General features: G+C 40.2%; 1 protein-coding gene across 1 annotated transcript in view; it reads right to left on the minus strand.

Moving 5' to 3' along the window:
• HERC1 (HECT and RLD domain containing E3 ubiquitin protein ligase family member 1) overlaps positions 1-17186 on the minus strand; it is a 145165-nt gene that overhangs the window by 66852 nt on the left and 61127 nt on the right. The window contains exons 25-33 of the mRNA XM_006027209.2: positions 12076-12347; positions 11637-11852; positions 7706-7826; positions 6293-6530; positions 5180-5373; positions 1962-2117; positions 1664-1770; positions 1353-1463; positions 1095-1271 (exon numbers count right to left, since the gene is read on the minus strand). Coding sequence (XP_006027271.1) covers positions 1095-1271; positions 1353-1463; positions 1664-1770; positions 1962-2117; positions 5180-5373; positions 6293-6530; positions 7706-7826; positions 11637-11852; positions 12076-12347 — 1592 coding nt within the window. The remainder of the gene's footprint in view (positions 1-1094; positions 1272-1352; positions 1464-1663; positions 1771-1961; positions 2118-5179; positions 5374-6292; positions 6531-7705; positions 7827-11636; positions 11853-12075; positions 12348-17186) is intronic.

Genomic DNA, 17186 nt, shown 5'->3' on the forward strand with positions numbered 1-17186 from the left:
GCCCATCAAGCAAACAAGGAAGTAGCAGCTCAAGGAGATCAATTCCTTATTACACATCTCCAAACTGGGTTTCCCCACAAAGTGCAAATCTAAAGCATTATACCTCATTTCCCTCACATTTGGATTTTTCTGAAACTAGATTCAGCTTTGCAAAAGAGCCATGAAGATTTGTTAGGTCCAATGCAAAATGTACTCAGCACCTTTACCATGATGATCAGTGACAAAGTAAAATTTAATATTAATGCACCTATCCAAAAATCACAAAACTCTGAGGGAGAAGCAGATTTTTGCAAAATTGGTTTAAATTAATTTTATACTGACCACAGCTTTAAGAGAAAATCATAATTTATAACAGAAGGGCAAAACCAGATAGAACACAGTAACAGAAGATCAAAAGAGGAGGCTGGGACACATGGCTTCTCAGGAGAGGCTGAAGGAACTGGGCTTATATAGTCTCAAAAAGAGAAGACTGAGAGGGGATTTAATAGCAGACTTCAACTACCTGAGGAACGGAGTGAGACTTCAGCAAAGATGATGGAGTGAGACTTCTCAGTGGTGGCAGGTAACAGAACAAACAGCAATGGTCTCAAGCTTCAGCAAGGGAAGTTCAGGTTAGATATGAGGAAAAAACTCTCACTAGGAGGGTAGTAAAGCACTAGAACAGGTTACCCAGAGAGGTGGTGGAATCTTCAACCTTAGAGATTTTTAAGGCCCAGCTAGACAAAGCCTTGGCTGGGATGATCTAGATAGGGATGGTCCAGCTTTCAGCCGGAGGTAGTACTAGATGACCTCCTGAGGTGCCTTCCACCTCTAATTTTCTATGATTCTATGAAAACACAAAGGCTCCACTGTCTCCAGATCTTGTACTCAAACAGCAACTCTAAACCTGCTTCAGTGGTACTAGAGGCACTTAAAGAAGTAGTTGTGAACAGTACACTTTACAGTGAGAAGGGCCTTATATTAGTAGATTATGTTTCTCCTATAGGGCGGTACATTTGCTTGACTACTTAAGGAGCCATACCGGGAAGAAGGGGAGGGGAAGGAAGGAAGAGATGAAGACAGAATTAAAAAAAATATGCAATTATACAACATACCTTCCACTGGTAACATCCAGAAGTGACTCCTGTGGATGCTAAGCCATATCCTTTACCTCCACTGCCATGAGTTAAAATTTGACCATTCTCCACTATGCAACACTGAGCTTTCTCAGGGTCAAAGGAAACTTCCTGTATAGGAAGATTCTCATCCTCTTCCTCAGATTCTCCTTGCTTCTATCAGAAGTGGAACAAAATAAATACCTTATAATAACAACTCAATTCTATCTAATGAAAATAGAAGAGAAAGACGTTTACCTGCAGCTTCATTTCTTGTTCTCTCTCCTTTATTTGAATTGCATGTTTAGCCTGAGCTATAGGTGTCTCCCACATACAATCAGACAGAAGTGAAAACAATCGTTCAACAACCTGTTGCATTAGAACAAAAGTGAAATAATTTGAATCCCAAAAATAGGTGATGGAAAATAATATTCATTAAAATGATTCTGTTCAATTTACAGCAAACATGAGCATCTTTTGTGAGCACCATGAAGTAAAAATTCTGAAAAGCCACAGAGCAACTTAAGATTCTGTGTAGAAAACCAAAAATTAAAAATATATATATAAACCTGAGCCATCTGATCATCTTCAACCCCAGATTCACAAGCAGGCAACACAGCTTCTAGCACATGGAGTGCAAGGAGTCTGGTCCTCAAATTCCCCACGAGGGGTACTCCTAAAAAAAAAAAAAAAAGAATGCAACAACCACCCTAAAACATGCTGAATAGAATGATATTGATAGCCACACAATAAAATTGACTAAATCAGTTTAGATATCCAGTGAATACTTATATAGTTCAATGCTATCTGTCATTGTAAACAACACATATAGACACATATACACACGGAACCCTTCCACTTTTGTACCTGAACAACACTTTTGAGAAGCAATGTTGAGGAGAACCTCTGTCCACTTTGGAGAAGCCATTTTTGACTGAATGGCTTTTGAAGAAACAACTCGTCGAAGAAAAACTAAGAAGTCCCCCAAATGCAATTCTGCCGCATGTTGTTTTCGGAGCGCCGCTGGAAATTTAAACAGAATTACTACTAAAAATTCATAACAGAAATAAACAATAAGCTTGCAGCAGCCAGACAGAACAATGTATTCTATAGCTATGTACAGATATTTTGTTTTTCCTGGGAGAGTTGCTGCTCTGTATATATTCTCTTTTGACAGAAGCCAGAGCATAGTCTTCCAGCATTCCAAGGTGTTTTGTTCCTGCTCCCCCCTCACCCAACACAGACAGTGTGTCACTTGCTGGATGCTACTACTTCAGCTGAGTAGGAAGCAGAACACCCCCCCTTCACAATCCTCACATTGTGCAGCAGGGAAACACAGAATGACTCTGGGTCAGCTAATCAGGGCTGCTCTGTGTACGGCTGCCATCTATCTCTAGACAGACTGAGGGAGTCTGCAGAGCAGGCCAAGATATGTGCAAAAGGGCTCCCAGGTTGAACAACATTACCACTACAAGCTCTCTGCTCTTCAAGGGCACAACACTCAAATGTCTGTTCAGGCATCTCCAGGTAAGTCTTTCTAACAGGAGAACAAACCTGTGAAAATTCTCCCAGATCATTTGAATGTGTATATGCAATAGAGGTGCACTGATATAGCAGTGCCATATCAGATCAGCACTGATAAAAGGAAAATTAACATTATTGGTTATCAGCTTTTTTTGGCCAGTATAGCCAATAACGTACTGATAAATATAATATGCCTTCTGCCCAGGGCCCCCAGATGCTGCACGCATCCTCATAGCCGCACTCATGCACACAGCCAGAAATGCAGCTGGGCAGCATGGAGAGCAGCACCCTGCAGGTAACTCTGTGGAGGGCAAGGAGCGTGGCAGGGGGAGGCAGGGCAGATGAAGGCCCCCCCATGATGAGGGAGGAAGTGAGACAGGGGTTAAGGCTGGGGCACAGCAGTGAATGGGAGCCTGGGGCCCAGGGGAAAACAGGACAGAGCCGCAGGCGGCTCATCCAGGGAATCAGTGTCCTCGTGCTTAAAAGTGGTGGCATCAAGTGAGCTTTAGTTCAAGTGCCCCTGACACCATTTTTAAGTGCCCCGATCCTTTTAACCAGAGCCAAGCTGAGAGGGGTGAGGGCAAAAGCGGGCTGTCCGCTGTGGGTTTGGGGCTTTTTGCCCTACTGCCTTTGCCCCAGGAGCTGTATGCTGGCCATGCCATGTCCCCTGCCTGTCCAGCGGCAGTGGTGGTGGCAAGCTGTGCCGCCCACTGCTGGACAGGCAGGGGACGTAGCGCAGCCAGTGCGTGGCTCCCAAGGCAAAGGCAGCAGAGCAAAGAGCCCCAAGCCCACAGCGGGCAGCCCGCCTCCACCCTCACCCTGCTCGGCCCCACTCCGGTTAAAAGAGTCCTAGGCGCTTAAAAATGGTGGTGAGGGTGAGGTGCTCGAACTAAACCTCATTCAATGAGCTTTAGTTCAAGCACCCCCGCCACCATTTTAAAGCGCTGGGACGCTGATCCCCTGGAAAACCTGCCTGTGGCTCTGTCCTGCACCCTATCCTGGCCCTGGGGTCCCATTCATAGCCTTGCCCCAGCCCCAGCTCCACTCCCTCACCATGGGGGCCTTGATCTGCACCCTCCCCACATCCCTTCCTCTCCACAGACTTACCTGCAGGGCGCTGATCTCCACACTGCCTGGCTGCGTTCCTGTAAATCAGTTATCAGTTTGGTATCACCCGATATGCCTGATGAATAATCGGCTATCTGTATCAGCCAAGGAAATCTTTATCAGTGTGCCCCTAATATGCAGCCTACATTTACACACAATTAGAATGGAAGAAAAGTCAGATCATTTAAAATTAAGGGAGATGTTCAGGTGTGGTTAGGTTTTTTTACTTCAGAACAGTGAAAGTCGAGAACAAAATGCCACAAGCTTAACTACAAATTGATTTTTAAGGCTACAAATATGTCTCTAGCACATCTTAACTACTTCTAAAAAAATATCAGGCACAGGTACACTTCAGCAAACAGACAGTTGGATTGGAAAATTAAGTTGTGCACACAATTATATGCACAATTACTACAACTGCATATACAAAATTAGATCATTTGGCATGCAGATGAGTACAATTCATTACCTGTAATGCATAATAGCACATATTATTAAAAAAAAAATCAAGTTTAAATTGATCAGATTCATATTATGTAAAGAGTATGCTTGTAAGTAATTAAAAAACATTAATATGACACTAACGACTACATATCCTCAATATTACTAATAGGTTCTTTTTTTTTCCCCAATTGGATTTGCGATGCTATACACCAAGTGCTGCTTAGTGCTGCTTAGTCCCTGAATCTTAGTAAAAGAATGCACTAAATCGATCATTACTGTCTTACTTAGTGGGTGACTGTGATGAAAGAAAATTAAATCTTCATCTGCATTAAACATACTTAATATTATCCCATCCTCTGAATCATCAGCTACAAAACTATTTAAAAAATAAAGATGCCTGTGAACAGTCTAATAAATTAACACATACAGAACTAAATCATCATCATTAGTGGCTTTGAACACAGTTTCCCTAGCAATTAAAACTGTTTTGTATATCTTATCATACCAAATATTTTCCTTATGGGATACAACATTATTTGACCACTTTCATATTTTAAGTATTAACTACAGACCTCTAAATATTCAGATTTAACGCAGACTTCTTTCCATCAATTCATACTGAAGCTCTGCAGAAATTCAACATTTCCACAGACCTTAAATTTTAACAAGGAGAGAACATGCCATACTGATTGGCAGTATAGAATTCAGAGCTGAATTCTGACCATTTTGGAAATTTTGCTTTCCTTTAATCTCACTTGTGAAAATTGCCAGTATGACAAGTTTATTTTGGGGGGCAAAATATTTTCCTAATTCTGTAAACTAAGGAAACAACGTGAAACTAAATCTGTTGCAACTTACACAGCTCTTTAGAAATGGCAAACTGGGCATAATACTGGTAAGAGCAGAGACTATTTATCTAGCATCATTTTGAACTATTCTACATGTGAGTAAATGGCAGATCAACATAGTTTTTTTTAAATTCCAAATAACAAAATAATGCAACACAGTACCTCTGAAGTCTCTCTTCTCATTTTCTCTATTTGAATCTATCTTTTTCGAGTCCTCCTCAACCTCTTCCACTTCCCCTTCTCCAAACGAAGCCATAAGCATTACACCAGCTTGTGATAAAAGGTTCTTCAACTGACTGCACAGCAAATCCAGCAGAGACTGGACCACTTTGGGGCTCAATTTATCAGCATAGGTTCTATGTGAAAAATTGAAAATTAAAGTTTGAGCTACTGCAAGAAAAAATTATTAAGAAAAGTATGTATCAATTTGGTACATATGAAAATAAGATGCTAATATAACACTGGATATATAGTCAGTCATACCAGAAAAGCTATGCACTTTTCTAGTCCCTGAACTCACTTCAGCAAACAGTATCCAGGATATAAAATTATTTAGTTTTAGTTTTATGATAACTTATTTTCATTTATGATAAACAAGAACTTGACCTCTGGTTTTAAGAGGAGGGTCCAAAGTTTAGACAGCAGGAGGCCTTTCCTTTGACTTAAACAGGCACTGAATCAATCTCTCAAAAGTTTGAAAAATTACATTACCACCACAGCCCCAGATTTTTTAAAGGCAGATTTAGAAACCATTGCGTTTCCTTCTTTAAGCATCAGAAGAAATGAACTAAACTGAACATTTCATACAACTCTTGATCAAAACAGACTTTTTTCCACCAGATCTTTTCTTCATTAAGTATATAACTACGTATAGTCCCATATTCACTGATCCAACAGATACCAATAGTGATCAGAAAACAGTCTGCAAACTGGGTGACAGAGTAGTATCTCTAACTCAAGAAATCCCATCCCATTATTATTAGCTTCAGAATAGTCCAGACAATCTTTACTGAAAGCTACATAAAGCTTCACCAAGGCTACATAGGAAATGGGGATGATATCAGAAAAGAAGGCAGACATTAAGCATCCTGAACGCACACTTGAATTCTCCTCAGCAGTAGTTAATTACTTTATCAGAAGGGTGAATGTCACTTTGATTAGCTCTTCTCTAAAAATGTTGTCTAGTTTTTCTTTTTAGCTGAAGCACTTCTGAACACCATTCTGTAATTACACAGGGTTTTTTTTCCAAAGAAACAAACAAACTTCAGTGCTTACCCTGTAGTGATAGCGAGGATTTGAAGTAACCTTGTACTGGCTACTTTCAAAGCAGTACTGAGCTGGGAAATACCAGTCTTGGGCAACAGCTGCAGTGGTTGCCCTAACATGGTGTCTGTGCCACACAGCTGGGACAGCACATTAAGCAAACCAGTGGAAATAGCCAGGGAGACATCAACAGGCTGGTAGTGTACACTTAGAGCGAAGACAGTTACCAGTAGGAGGCGTTGCTGAGCTTCTAAAAAGTAAAACAGTAGAGTCAACATACTACAATAATTAGGTCTTTAACAGAATATGTACTGCTTATGGAATGTCAGTCAAGTCAATGAGCAGTATGGCTAATTTTTTTTTCTTTTTGTAAGCCCAGTGTTAGTACAGACAGCTCCTTCCGGGTTACCATTGGGCCCTCCCGCAAATGGTCTGCCCCAGTGATGCGTCTGGGGGATAGGCTACTGAGTGTGGTGTGGCAATTTTCAGATTATATTCCCAAGGGCCGCTGCCTCACATCTTGAAGTTTCCCCAGAAGTGATAAGTGAGACAAAACCTTACATTTCCTATATGCACCTGAAATTAATTTCAATGCAATTTATTTCACTTCCATTCAACTCACAAAAGAAACAAGGAAGACAACAGCTACATGGCCCAGAAGTACGTTTGGGCCCAAACCAAAAATTGTACCATTTTAACTGTCCTGTGTACAGAATCCCCCAGATGCTCTTGGTTAAGTTATACTTTGGGTTAGGATCTTTTAAGGACGAGTATTCTTTACGGCTGGCAACAAATGAGTACTGCCTGCCTCAGACGCTAGGACAAATAGCTTTAGAAACAGAAGAGCTTTCCTGTTCATAGTTCCTTTCCAGTTTTCAAAGACTGTTCAGGTACATGAAGGAGAAGTGCGAGACACATTTTAGTGTCTTCTTAAAATTTTGCTTGCACCATAAAAAAACCTAGGGTTAAATTGGAAACCTCTTGGAAACCCGGAAATCCAACCAAATTTCTTTCTAAATAATGCAATTCAGTGGTGTTCGTGGTTGTGGCTCCACAGGCCAGATGAATAGCACAGAACCAGCCAGACTGGGTCCTGTGGTGGGGGCCTGTACTGTCCCTGCCTAGCCAGGGTCAGGCACTTGGAGGGTCCTGTGCCACCCCTGTAGGCCAAGACTGTTCCATGCACGTGACTTAGCATGCAAGGCCACAGCCTGCAGGGCTCTCTATAGAACCACTCTGATATTACTCATTGTTGATGGGGAGGGACCACCTCTAGGGAAAGCAGTAATTCACTCTACACATACATTCACAGGGTAAATAAAAAAAATAAAACTTCTTTTCCCCATAAATTAATCACTTCTCCTATGAGTTTGGCTCTGTGTGGAAACAGATTATACTGCATTTTTAAGTGGATTCTCTATTTACCTATGTGGTGTTTATTTGCTTGCAGTGCTCTTTCCAACGTAGCAGATAATTGCTGGTAAATTTTGTGCACCGCCACCTGAATTTCAATCTGAATACTTCTCTTAGCTGCTCTGATACCATCCTGCATCAAACAAATAAGCACTGTAATAGCTGTATGAACTTTAGTTTCTTAATTAATCAGGGACGATTCTGTCTTGAGCAGAGCTGGACAAGATGACTTTGTGAGGGCCCTTCCAGCCCTACTCTCCTATGATCCTAATTACAGTAATAAACAGGAAATATAGGCTAATGATTAAAATGCAACCCTGGGATTCAGAAAATATGGTTTGTATTTATGACTCAGTAAATCTGGATTCTACTTCTGACTGCAGTCTTGCTATCTGACCTTGGGAATGTCATGGAACCTCTTTGTCAATATTTTTCAACTGTTAAAACGTTATGAAAATGGAGTCAGTTGGGTTTGCAAAGTGCTTCCGACTTCCCCAGACTCAGAATGATATGGAACTGCAGATTATGGTAATATATACACCAACAGGAAGAAAGTCTGGTACAGGGGAACCCAGATTTCTTGTACAGGGATGGTTAATTTAATGGTTAATAGCTTAACTTGCAACGGGTTGCCAAATTAACGAGTCACTCAGCTCATTACTGTGGCTTTACTTCAAAAGGGTACCACTTCACTTAAAGCATAGCCATAGTCCTGTACATCTGGTGAAACAGCACCCTTAGAAACAAAAGCCTCAGCAAACAGCTGGAGCGCCTCAGCCATCCTGCACAGCTGTTACTGACTCTACGTACACCCCCAGTTAGTTCACAATAATGTCTTTGCAGGGAGCTAAGGACTCTAACCCTTTGAAAAGTCTGGGTTCTACTGAGCTGGTAACACTTTCATTTACCATTCCAATTGAATGACAACAGCCTCTCTAATTCATCTCTAAAGGAATTGCACACTACTCAACAGGTTTCTACCACTGATAAAATTATCCCATGACTCTAGTAGGGAGAAAAATATCACCTGACTCACCCCTGTAGAGTATCCACATTCTTCATCCTACAATATATAACCTAAAGGTGACGTTTAAGCAGGCATCTCTATAACATTCCAAATCTTTCTTTTGGGAAGGCAAAAGTCAGCAATGAGAAAAAACAAAATCACTGGATTTCTTACTGTATCACTTCGTTTCACATATAGGAACTTGAAATGGAGCCTTGAAGTGTTCACCTTTTAGAGGCAGGCTTGACTGAGAGCTATAAGGTCAATCTAATACTTACTCCTTGGTCAGTGTAGTTCAGGGGTGGGCAAAATGTGGCCCGCCAGGCCATTCTATCTGGCCCCTAAAAAATTTAGAAAATTAATATTTATCTATCCTGGGCTGCCTGTCATGCAGCACTCAATGACTTGCCAAAACTCACTAAGTGTTCCTCTGCCCAAAATAACTGCCCGCCCCTGGTGTAGTTGGTATAGTTTGTTGAGTCCCAAAAGAAGAGAATTCCCTCACCATGTGAGAATGTTCTCAAGAACAGTCTCAAACTGGGGAGGGTGAAAGGAAGCAGAGTTCTCAGTACGTTGCCCAAACCTCATACCTCCTGTCAAAGAGTTGTGAACTCTCCTCCTCTTGTGAGGATCTTCCCAGAGAAGAAACATCTCTTTCCTGCTGGGGTCCTTTATTTGGCCCCTTCTCTACTATGAAGGGGGAGGGGGAGATGGAAAATCATCAAACCCCATTTAGGGGTCAAAGCTCTTGGATTTTTGGCCTCCTACAGGCAAAGAGAGAATGGGAACAAGAGAAGACAAGGCAATGGATTGTTTGCTGCTGCCTTAAAAGCAATTTTAAAAAGCTAGGATTGCAACTGATACAATAATAGAAAAGTCACTGTGGTCAATCATGGTAGGGTTTGGACTTCCCAGGAACTTGGTATGCCTTACTAAGATGTGTACTGAAACAAAGTGATGCAATGTCACTGATGCTTTTCAGCTTGATGCTGGAAAAGATTATAAGAACCACTGAGGAAGAAGGAAAAGGTCTGCAGCTGAACAACTGTATCAGGTATGTAGACAATCCCTGCCTAGTAGAAGACTAAATGGAAACAGTACAATACAGAGATCATACTTGAGCCAAAAAGTAGGCTTGCTATCACTGTCAGGAAGACTAAATATACAATCACATCCAGAAATAAATCTCAAGATCACAGGAAGATAAGGATAAGGATAGGGAATGACAATGTGGAAAAAGTAGAGGAATTTAAATATTTACACACAATAATCACTGAGGACAATTAAATAACAGGAGAAATCAAGATGAAAATTTATAGTGCCAATATATATGCCTATTGAGCCGGGATAAAATAATGGAATTGTGGAAAATCTGAAACAACCTTAAAATCCAATTTTATATTACAAATGCTCTGTCTCTTTATACAGATCTGAATCCTGGATGCTGACAAAGGAAAATGGAAAAAGGTTGCAAGTGTTTGAAAACAAAGTGCTAAGGAAAATATTTGGTACAGTACAAAAAACAGAGACAAGATTACAACTGATAGGACTGTGGTTTAAATCACAAGAGACAAAAGCTGAAAGGTGAAAAGACATAAGGGGATGTACCACAATCTTGAGGACAAGTTTAAACCATCTCTTATATTTAGTAAAGAGAAAAAATAGATTATTTTTTTTAAAGCACAGCATATGCGACTCTAGGTCAGGGATAGGCAACCCCCAGCACAAAGGCATTTTGCTTGGTGCACATGCCTTGGGGCAGACAGCAGGGGAGCTGCAAGAGGTCCAGTCTGTAGCCCTGACTCTTTCTCCACCATCCGCCTTGAGGCTTGCATGCACCTGCCACCAGCAAGGAGCCGGGCTGGGGCTCTGCAGATGCTGCTGCAGCTGCTTGAGGCCTCCTCACCACCTGTTACAAGAAGCCCGGGCTCCATGGTAGGTGGCGGGGGCCAGCCCAGAGCCTGGGCCAGCTGTGGCAGGCAGCTGGAAGGCTGCAAACAGCTACATTGGGGTCTGTGGAGTCTCAGCTGCTGCTGTTGGTGGCGAATGAATGCATGCCATGGGAAGAATGGCAGGGAAGGGGCCAGGGCTGCACTGCCACAATAAGGATAGGGCCCCTTGAGGCTCCCTTGCTGTCCACCCCTGGCACGCCAACATCTTACAAGCTGAGGTTGCGGGTGTTTTTGGCACTCTGCCCAAGAATGATGTTGACCCCAATCTAGCTGCTTGACAATATTTTTAACTGGATCAAAAAGGCAAAAACCTACCTTCCCTGAACATTTTTTCTACACAGAGAAAAATTTAAGGCTCCACATAAAATTTTTGAAGCTATATATGCACAAAAATTGCAAGAGGATTCTCTTAATGGCTTTGATCAGACTAAGGCAGTGGTGCTCGACTCCTGGCCCACAGGTCTGAGTCATCTGGCCCATGTGGTTCCCCACAGGGCTGAAAATTTGGCAGTAGGGGAGAAGCGGTGGTGTTAATTGCTCTACCTTCAAGAGCTGCAGTGATTTAGCCTATGGGATTCTCTACAGGGCTGAACATTTGGTAGTAAGGAAAGGTGGCAGTGTTAACTGCTATGGCTTCAAGTGCTGCAGCGATTAATGATATCACTACTACCCTGTCACCATGTTTCTGGTCTCATACCAGCTCATGGGGTTTGGCCATGGCCAGATCTGGTGCACAGGGTGTGGCTGGTGCATCAGATAGCATCTGTGGACTGACACCAGGCAGGAACTGGCCTGTGGACAGATCTTGCCCACAGACTGGCCCTACACCACTCACCTGGCCTGTGAGGCTAGAAGGTTGAGCACCACTAGACTTAAGTAAGAGCTGTTAACATTTTCAACTTGAAACACCTGAAGCCATTTATTTAGACAGATTTAAGAAATGGAAAACAAGTACTTTTTCAAGCTACTTAAATAGGTCTCATACCTGATAGTGATGCAGTCGGACACTCTCTCCTTTGGAACCTGCATGTCCAACAGTGCCCAAGCCAAAGCATCCAGCTAGAAACTGTAGCCTAACAGAAGTAAGCAGTGAGGAAGACTGAAATCCTGACCCTTGACGGGTTCCCATTAGTGGTGCACTGCCTTTTTCCTCCATTCCTGACAGCAATACTAGGATCTGATGAAGTGCTTCCAAACGCAGCTTAAAAACAATGAAAAATGTTGTTTGCTGATGAAACACTATATATAATAATTTTATTATTCAGAAGTCAAGAAAACATAATCAGCTCACCTGCAAATCAAAGTTCAAAATCATTCTACCAGGGCTTAAGGGTCAGTACCCTGATACAGATTAATTTTAAAGTTAAAATTCAGAATATTTATTTAGTACATAAGGAATATAACATAGTTTAACAGCGTCTTACCTCAGCCCTTAGCTGCTGCTGTTCCATTGCAATTATTGAAGCCTGAGGACTTGTTGACATACTTTCTTCGGGCTCCTTAAAACCAGGTGAGTTTCCCACATCTCCACTTACAAAGCTGACAACGTTTTCAATTAAAGTATGAACTCCAAGGGATTTTGAGAGATCGAAATCAGACTCAACAAATGAGTAAGAGGAACTGTACAGCCAATCTCTGCTGTGTTTTAGTCGAGCCCACGAGTCACTGAGAGGTTCCACTTGACTGTGCATTGCTCCTAGACATACACACAGTAACAATTTCATAAATTCCAATATACTACAAAACACTGAATTTTAAAAGTAGGTAAGGTGCAGATGTTGCCGTTTGAAAAGGTGTTAAATGGTATGCATGTTTAATTTACCATGCATTAAAAGCAAATTAGAGCAAAACACTTCATTTTAATTATAGCAATGTGACAAACTAAAGGAAAGGCCACGTTGCTCTCACTATGCATCTTAAGCAAAATAGCAATACGCTGCCACAGGAGAAAAAGAAAAGGCAAAAGCCAGTCAAACTGCTTAGCTTAAAGTTACAACACTGAATAAAAATGCTTTGCAGCTAAATGAAATAAATGGAGATCTGTTACAAAAAAAAAAAAAATTAATGTGCAATTATTATAAGAACCAATTTATTGTAAAATCTGATTGCAAACCCAGGAGTTTATTCAACTTAAACCAATAATTTTTTTTATATAGTCAAAATAGCAAAATGGGTCACAGCTTGTTTTGGATGAAATATTTATAGAACATATGAGTCAAGAAGGGCAAGTAAACTAAGAAAAAATATTTTAGTGTCAATCTTATATAAAATATTAACTACTAATGATGGTGTATCAATGAGTATATATATTTTAAATAAAATAAAGTAACTATACACAGTCATCTATCCAAATTGTGATCCTGGTTGGCAGGAGATTCATTGAGAATCATTTGAAATATTTTCAATATTTTCTGTAGTAACTGTTTCACTAGTTTTAACCCTTAACACAATAATAAATGTACCCAGTGCAGATAAGGATCAGCAAACAATTTACTAGAACCAGTTTGGAAAAATGTTTTAATTCCACATTAAGGTAAGAAACAAACTAACCAGTTCTTTAGTCTTTGTCGACAACTGCAGCTAAATCATGCAGTATACAAGTTATTGAAACTCATGTGAAAACAGGTTAATTCTCTCCAGTAGGCAAAGTTAGATTATAGATTAAATGCATTTCTGGTATAAATGGGTGCAATGTCACTAAATCACACTTGTTCAGGCATTTAGACTTAATTCTAGTTTTACCAATCAATATTTTATTAATTTTGGTAAGAGCTAGTAGTATGCCTGAAGCTATACTAGACCTGAAAAGGATAATTCCTACTCTAAGAAGGTTTCAACTGACATAGGTAGTAATGGGACACACACACAGGTTTTATTTAATTAAATTAATTTTGGAAAATCTATTTTAAATTATAGTAAGGCAGTTACAGTGGACTAAATCAGTATTATCTTTCATGGGCATGGAACCATAATTATAAATTTAAAGAGTCAAAACTTCACTGTTAAATTAGTTATGCATTCACACTACTGCAACAAAATTATATCAGCATTTTTGTTTTAAACCTTCTATTTGCAGGACATGGGGTTTAAGTTGGTTATAAGCATTCGCTTAAACTCATGCAAACTGTAATTCAGAGAAACACTAACCAGTGCAAAAATTTAACTAAAACTGAACAAACACTTCAATTCAGTTTCAAATATTTTTCTTTTGAAAAGGAAATCTATAACATAGTTTAGTCTCAACTTTTTGGGGAAAAAATGAAAAAAATAATTCATTACACTGTGAGAAATTATACTTTGTAAATAACTTCCATGAGTGTTTGCATGTTATAAAGAAACATATTTGCATAAAAGACCATAATGCCTTCAGAAACGAAAATATTTTATTATGTTACGAACACTTTGAAAAAGCCAGAAATAGATATCTAAGTCAGAGGCATCAGGCTTGATTTCCCAGCTTCTGGTTTATAGTACAACCTTACTGTTTAAATGTAGATGGGACTTATATGCAGCTGTTGAGTACCAATGATATTTATTTTGGGATTTCTATTAAAGTCAAAGGAATTCTATTACTTTTTTTTTAAACAAATGCTATTTGGTGACAACATTTAAACAAGAAACTATGAAGAACAAGAGGGAACGAGAGACACAATCCTTTTTCACTTTAAAAGACGGCCTTAAATTGAATACTATTATAATGAATATTAATCTCAGTTATGTGGGGAAATACCAGATAAAAAGGCAATGTGGTGTAAAGGGATACTAAAATCCCTTATTTCAGTCCAGGAAAGATTCCTTCCAGCATAGGCACTATTAACAACACTCAAAAAGATGCTCTCAGAACGGTGACATAGTGGACATCACCACAACAGTCTTGAGGTGCCAGGCAATGTGATATCATATAGCAGCCATAAAGAATCTGCTGTAATTCAGAAGCACCCAAAGGGATGCCTAACTTGCACCAAAGCCATCTCTAAGGCCTAAGCACAGCCCAAGATTAAGGAAGTCGACTACTGATGGTGTTGTCACCTCAACTTCCTCTTCCCCTACCTCTGCGTTCTATGCTGCACAGTATAGACTTTCACGCTTAACTGCATGAATCAAAAAGGTTGCCAAGGGAAAAAAGACAGTAGCAAACCCCCCCCACAAAATACCCACTAAAAATTGTATTGGATGGTGCTACCGTTTCAAGGTCTAATAAAACATTAAGCAAATTTTAAAGTTTTGGTCATTAATACAGACACAACTTGAGGGAAGCAGCTGAGATTACCAGGAAATCTCAAAAAAAGTTTCAAACCAATTAAAAATGTATCTGGCTGCAGGCTGCCCAATTAAAAAAGATGATAATAATAAAGGCAAAATTACCATAACTAAGAATAAACATTTTTGCTTACAAAGCAAGAATTAAAAAATAAATACATCACATCACAATGTTTAAAACACTTAAAATGTTTCATTTTGTATTAGCTTAGCAACGTCATCCTGTGTAACAATGACCGTGAGGACTTACACAGTTAAACCAAGGATTTCTTTCCAAGCATTTATGATTTCATTAATATAATGATATAAAAAAAATCCCAAAGAGGAATAACTGTGGGAGAGAGAGAGATCTATTAAAAAAAAGACTGAATGTTTACTTGTCCTTATAAGATAGTTTCTAACAATGGAGCTTTCAAAATGAATGTGGCATTACTGCAATACATACTTTATAAAACATAAAATATGTAGGGAAGCTACAGAGAAAAAAAATAAACATGCCATCATGTACTTGCTTGAAGCTCTTCTTTTTTCTGGGGCTCAACTGGCCAAAAAGGAGTAAATACACTACCACACAAGAATCAGAAAACAAAAGGACACATTTGATACTGAAGACAACATTTATGAAAACTCTTTCTTCACATTACTCTGACTCAGTTTTCATTGAGCAATCTATATTTTGGCCATGCACAAAAATCATTAAGAAACAAAGTTTTGAAAAAAAACATGTTCTTGGTTACAATACTTATTAATTTGCATCATCTAGATGGCATACATCTTGGAAGTTATCTGTCTACTATTTTTAAATTTTTTCTATCACTATTATATGCAGATACTCGCATACACCTATATCCCATCCTTCAAAACCACAATAATTTAATACTAAAATTCAGAACTTAGGTTATTATTACCAACACAGAAAAATGTTTCAATAACTAGAAGAATATTATGTATTTTAAATTTTCTTTGAGTTTGCTAAATGTATTATTGGTCTTTATAGTTCTGCTCTTCTGTCTGGTGCACTATCAAATGACTAGAAATTGACAAGAGAAGTGCTGCAATGTACATATCACACGCTGGTATTAATTTACTTATGAATATTTATGTGACATAACTCCCAATAGGTCAGGACAGTCATGCTCTAACCTCTGTTGATCCATAAAAATGTGTGCAAAATTGCATCTTTCAATGTACATGCATTGTAAAATAGATATCAATGCAGAACCCCATTTCCCTGTGTTAATGACTATTTATTTATGTAACACATGGTGGCTGGATTGGGGGCACAAACAAAGACTCCAAGGAAGAGCATGTACAATGAGATACATCACTGCTGAGGACGCACATTTGTCTAGGAAAAGCGACAATGATTAATCAATAACAAAAGAGCAAAAGGCCCCAGAAGCCCAATGGAAGACATTCATCTTCCCAAGTATGTTGAGGGAGCTGGCAGGGGTCATCACAGAGCCCTTGGCCCGGCTGTTTGAGCATTCATGGTCATCTGGCCAGGTGCCGGGGAATTGGAAAATGGCTAATGTGGTCGCAATTTTCAAGAAGGGGAGGAAGGAGGACCCAAGTAACTATAGGCCTGTAAGCCTCACCTCAGTGCTCAGGAAGATCTTGGAGAGACTCACCAAGGAGCACATCTGTTGGGGGGCAGCAGGGGAGATCATGCTCAGGGGCAATCAGTATGGGTTCATCAAAGGCAGGTCCTGCCTGACCAACCTGATTGCCTTTTATGACCAAGTAACTAAATCCTTGGATGATGGTGTCGCTGTGGACGTAGTCTTTCCTCACCCCATCCTCATCAATAAATTAAGCGACTGTGGCATTGATGCCTGCGCAGTTGGATGGGTAAAAAATTGGCTGACGGGGCGCACCCAGAGAGTAGTGGTGGACGGGTTGTACTCAACCTGGCGAGATATGAGCAGTGGGGTACCCCAGGGCTCGGTCCTTGGGCCCGCACTGTTTAACATCTTCATCAGCAACTTGGACGAGGGGGTGGAAAGCATGCTGTCCAAATTTGCTGATGACACTAAGATGTGGGGCAAGGTGGACACACTTGAAGGGAGAGAGTGGCTGCAACTAGATTTAGACAAATTAAAAAAGTGGGCAGATGAGAATAGGATGGGGGTCAACATAGACAAATGCAGGGTGCTGCACCTTGGGAGAAGGAATCCACAGCACACATACAGGCTGGGGAGTTCCCTTCTTGAAAGCACAGAGGCGGAAAGGGATCTTGGAGTCATTATTGACTCCAAGATGAACATGAGCCGCC

The sequence above is a fragment of the Alligator sinensis genome, unplaced genomic scaffold (genome assembly GCF_000455745.1).
Source record: "Alligator sinensis unplaced genomic scaffold, ASM45574v1 scaffold954_1, whole genome shotgun sequence".
NCBI classification, from domain to species: Eukaryota; Metazoa; Chordata; order Crocodylia; family Alligatoridae; genus Alligator; species Alligator sinensis.